This window comes from Varroa jacobsoni, unplaced genomic scaffold, assembly GCF_002532875.2.
Source record: "Varroa jacobsoni isolate VJ856 unplaced genomic scaffold, vjacob_1.0 scaffold_1472, whole genome shotgun sequence".
NCBI lineage: Eukaryota > Metazoa > Arthropoda > Arachnida > Mesostigmata > Varroidae > Varroa > Varroa jacobsoni.
In genome coordinates, this window is record NW_019214374.1 from 486 (window position 1) to 5,690 (window position 5,205).

Here is a 5,205-nt window from a genome sequence, read left to right on the forward strand (position 1 = left end):
CGGAAAATGAGTAAAAGATCCGCAAAAAATATGCATGATATATTTCACGTACAGTTTGCGAAAATTCGATCTGCCAGAGCATACGGTCACCATAGACGAAGCAGGCTTCAATCTCTACCGTCGGCCCAGCAAGGACCAGGTAGGAGTATAGCATCGCCCTAAAGAGAGATCGAGTTGGGGTAAATGCCTACTAGATTCGAATGTAAACTCATGACAGTAATTGGAATGGACATCAGAGGCATCTGTTAATCTGAGATACTCGCAAAAAAATCGAACAGTGGATGCAACTCGCTACTTTAAGTTCCTCGAGAGATTCATGGATCGTTGGAGTGGCGATCGAAAGCGTACAGGCTGGCTACTTGAGGACAATGTCAGACTTTATCATCCTGCCATAATTGCCTCCTGAGCCGAGAAAAGGAAAATCTAACATCTAAGTGCGTGTGATTACGGGGTTCTCCAAAAAAAGACATGGCAAACTCCGTAATCAAGCATATCTTTCTATTTATTTACTCCGAGAAGCTACAAATAAAAAATTTACAAATGAGAATGCGAATGGAGGTTATATGGCTGTCCGCCATAGCGTAGGGATAAATGTGCTCAAAAATAATTAGCGAAAAGTAATTCTAATATATTTTTAAAAAATCATCATTCTAGCCCAATCAAAAGTTACTCAGTTTTAAAGCCTAATGCATTTGCCTGTAACAGCCTAATATATATATATACCAAGTACGAGGGTAAATATTTTAAATAATTTATATAAGTTTAAAGCATGGACAAAAATTTAATACTATTTTAATTAGCAGATTACTCCAAATCTTTGTTATCAGCTTGATGCAACAAAAATATCTATTTGTTTTTTCTAATTCTATTTTTGGGTTTTTGAATCGAAGATAGATTAAATAAAAATGAATAATAACGTAAAGTAATAATAATAATTTATTATTATTATTACAAACAGTGGTCTGTGTATTATCGGCTGTGAATTTGACATGCATATTGCACAACAAGTATTTTTATTAGTTTATGTTTTGCTAATAATAAGTTGAATTTGCAAGTTCTGTTGGCTCATGCCTATTGTGCTTACAAACTGATGTCAATTTTAGATTGATATCAACTTATGAGGGCAAGAATAAACTGCGTTATAATATAACAGTAGTAGTTGTAATATTTACTGATCTGGGCTTTGCTCGAAACACAAATGTAACACTTGCCATGTATTTTTAGTCTCAATTTCGATATAAGAGATGACATTTAGTCCTAGAATGTCTTTTTCACATCATAATATATTCTCCTATCTTCATTGAAAACTATTGTGAACGATAGTTGAATCTCTTCTGCGACGTTAAATTAAAGGCGTGCGCTGCTATTTTCTTTCTTCTGCTAGTATCATTAGTTAAATGAAACGGATAACTTCAGCCGCGAGCCCATAACTCAATTTGAAAATGGCGCGCTCTTGCGACAACGAACGCCGAAAACGCCAATTACGCATGCATATCTGTCTTTATGTTCTATTGACGTCGGCTGCAACTCGGTATCGTCAGCTCCTACGTTGTTCCGAGGTTCGCCATCTTGACACCTGTCTGCTGCTGCTGCTGCTGCTATTGCGAGTGCTATTGTTGTCACTGCTGCTGATCTGTGTGTAACACTATTATGCTATTGAAAGCTGCGCTCGAACGCTTGGCGCCGCTGTTACGGCTGCTGCTGCTGCTGCTACTGCCAGTCGTCTAACGCCTGCAGCAGAAGCAATCGAGTTCGCGTTGCTATGTGTCGCGGTGTGCACTCGTTTTGTTTGCTTGCCAGCCTGTTTTACCCTCCGCTCCCGTTGCTGCCTGTCGTCGTTCAGATGGTACACCAGTGAGTGATTGTTTAGGGCTGACCTTTCCTGAGTGCCTACTGCAGCTGTTGCGAGTGCCGGCCTGTCGCTCGCAGTGCGACGCTGTGTCTATTTATGTGAATGTGAATGCGAATGCATACAGCAGGTTAGCAACAATCGAGCGCTCGGCGGGGCATTTTTTGCCTCCTCCTACTACCTTTCCGTGCCTTTGGAGCAATCTTTTGTTGTTGTCATTAATTCGGTCAGGTCCAATCGAACGGATCAACGAACGTACGGACGGACGTGCAGACAGACAGCCGACGACGACGACGACGGTCGCTGGGTGGCGGTGCTGCCACTGATGGACCTAGGTGAGGTGTCAGCCAGTCAGTCAACCAGTTAGGAACAAGCAACATCAGTTGTCGCACGGACCACTTGATAGATTCGTTGTTAGCTTGTTGATTGCCAGTGTTCTTTGGATCAAAAAACGCCACAGCTGGACATCTTGCAACGGAAAAGAGAAGAAAACAGATCGCAGGGACACTCAAAGAGAAACAGCCAATCGCCATCCAGTAGCGGAGATGGCGAAGATTCGAAACAGCGGTGATGCGATGCGCGGCCTCTCGGTGTTCATCTCAGATATCCGAAACTCCAAATCAAAAGAGGCGGAAATCAAACGAATCAATAAGGAACTTGCCAACATCCGCTCAAAGTTCAAAGGTATGTACGTACGGTTATGACATTAGTCGAGAGCGATAACAGTTAGAGAAAATTGACAGCTAAACAGTTCTTCTCAACATTCATTGGATACGCCCACTAAGTGGGTCAACAGGTTGATTTATTGTTCGTCGTGCTGAGCTCCTTTTGTGAAAATTCGTCCCTACAAGAGCTAAGGTAGAGTTGAGAGCCGCGAGAACGTGGATAAATGCAAAAGTGCGGCAGACTTTTCTCAACTTCATGAAAACTTTGGCCAACAATGATGATGCTCAATAAGTGATAACAGTCACACATAACCCGAACAGGTCAAGTGGCCTGTAAACCCCCCTGTGAGATAGTGCGAAACGTCGTCGCAATCGTTATGAATAGACTAGTTAAGTAAATATGAAAAAGCCCGATTTCCGTCACTTTCAGAACACATCAGTTGTGACATAAAGCTGTTTAAATAATTTCAGGTAACAGGAGTACCGAAAGATTAGTTGCGGAATCGAACAACTGTAATATATATATATTCTTTAAATGACTGTGCTTTTCATCACCAGCTCGCAACAATTAGTTATTAATTTGAACATTGTTGTTGGACTGTGGGGATCTAATAGCGTTAGTTCTGGCAGAACGATCCCCAACTGTTTCTGTGCAAAGCATGCGCTGTTGGGCAAGTAATATTGTTTCTAAGCGTTCTCGGCAACATCAAGGGAAGCCAACATGCCTTGAGATTTTGAAATCTCCTTACTAAGATTTAACTGTTGAATGTTCAAGGCCGCCACCCAGATTAGACGAATTCAATGTTAAAAATAGTTGCATTAGATATGACCTAAAAATAAGTTACTTTTACTCTGATACATATACTCTGAATATGTAGTGTTTAGGAAACATTGGCTTGGCTTTGAAACAAAGTCAACGTCGTGAATTTTTATAAATAACAACATTGCATCAGTTACTCGTGGCACAAATACCGCACATGGAAGCTATTGATGATCATAGTGTGTTATACTTCGAAGCGGAACGTAGACGGATGTTTGATTTGTACTTTTTTTTTTATTAACTTATTACGTACGATTTACCTCATGAACGCTTCGCAGGAAGATATCACGACAGAAAATCGCTTTAGCCAAGATAAAACAGATATCAAAAGGAGTAGTTAGATTCCACTAGGCGATCAATAAATACTTGAACATACAACGCGGTACCTACCTATACAGATTACAAAATATATATTTTTGTTAAGAAAGCTAACATATATTCTTATATGTATCATCGATTGAACTGAGTCGTTTCTGCTTGCACTATATATCCTTGTTTCATAGCAACGAATTAATTGTCAATAGACCATTGTCGTTCGGACCCTTAAACTATGACCCTAACGGTAAAGCATCCTCGAAGATATTTTTTCTTGACCCTTATAGTCACCTTCTAATGTAATGGTCTAATAGCAGAGCCTAGAACATTAACATGTCGGCAAAAGTCGGTCTTATATTCGGAAAGCCAATTGATAACTATTACAAACATCCTCAGTGAACTACACAGAAGGCAGTTTGAATAAACAGCTGCTCTATTTAATTTTTATTTTTTATTCTAATTAACGAGGGTAGTACGCCTACAATTCAGGGCGCATAATTTTAAATTTATAACTGAGGGTTACTTGGATTACGTCAGTCACATCTGACTCAGTAGGTGTATAGTATCCGAGCTCTCATTCGCTGGCATTTTTATTCGTCGATGTTTTAATCAGATTGAACATTTTAGAATTCATTATTGTAGCTTCATTATTATGGGGCTCAAAAATTTTGGTTGCGTACTCTTTGCTATACCTATTTAAGCGTAAACTTGATGAATGCTCTGATCATTTATGCCCTATACAAAACGGAGCAGTCCATGCTGACCAGCCTGATAAAGTGACACCGGAAGATAAATGGAAGAGAAATCGGAGAATCGTTTTAGACTAGAAGTACCCTGTTCATCTTATATCGTTATTCGACACGATTCGCCATTTAGCTAGTCATGCATCATAATCAAAAAGATTAGGGCAAACGGTAATTCAGATTAGTAGCGAAGGGAATTACCTTAGCAGGGACGTTGTACCGTGTTATCAAGAACGATTTTTCATTTCGTTAGCGATTTTGATTATTGAGGTGATAGTTAGTTTGTCGGTCGTTGCTTTCTAAAGCGTCCTAGCATCGTACTGGGGTCACTTCGGTAAGTAAATAGTAATAGATATTTCAAAATGCTTTTATTGCTATTTGCTGCTTACAATGGAATTAATTTTGCGATTTATTGTCATTATATTTGTGCAATTTAGTTTGGTAGTCAAATAAAACCTAATATACTAGTCTATCAAAAAGCATTTATAAATAAACATTTCCGTAGGAGACCACAGGTTATATAAGCAATACCAAATAATAAAACTTGGTTTTGAAAGTAATAATTTATATAAGGCGTGAGCAAGGGACTAGTGCATTTTTGAACGAGACCAAAGCTATTTTAAGTTGTCTATAATTTGGAAGATCGTATTTTCTGACATCTGTTGAAGTTTCTTATTTTGTTAAAGTCTTTTATCTTTTTTCCGAAGCAACTGAGTACACGCACTCATTTCTTTAGCAGCTAATTCGTAACGGCTAATTCTTAATGAATCGTCATTTTAGCGCTCAGATTCCACGTTAAGTTAACCTATAAAG

The 5,205-nt window shown here is 39.1% G+C and overlaps 1 protein-coding gene across 1 annotated transcript in view; it reads left to right on the forward strand.

Annotated features, from left to right (window-relative positions):
• Positions 1–1,600: 1,600 nt before the first annotated feature.
• The window catches only part of LOC111270424 (AP-2 complex subunit alpha), an 11,260-nt gene continuing 7,655 nt past the window's right edge, over positions 1,601–5,205 (forward strand). The window contains exon 1 of the mRNA XM_022850645.2: positions 1,601–2,533. Within this exon, the coding sequence (XP_022706380.1) occupies positions 2,395–2,533 (139 nt within the window). The 5' untranslated portion in view covers positions 1,601–2,394. The remainder of the gene's footprint in view (positions 2,534–5,205) is intronic.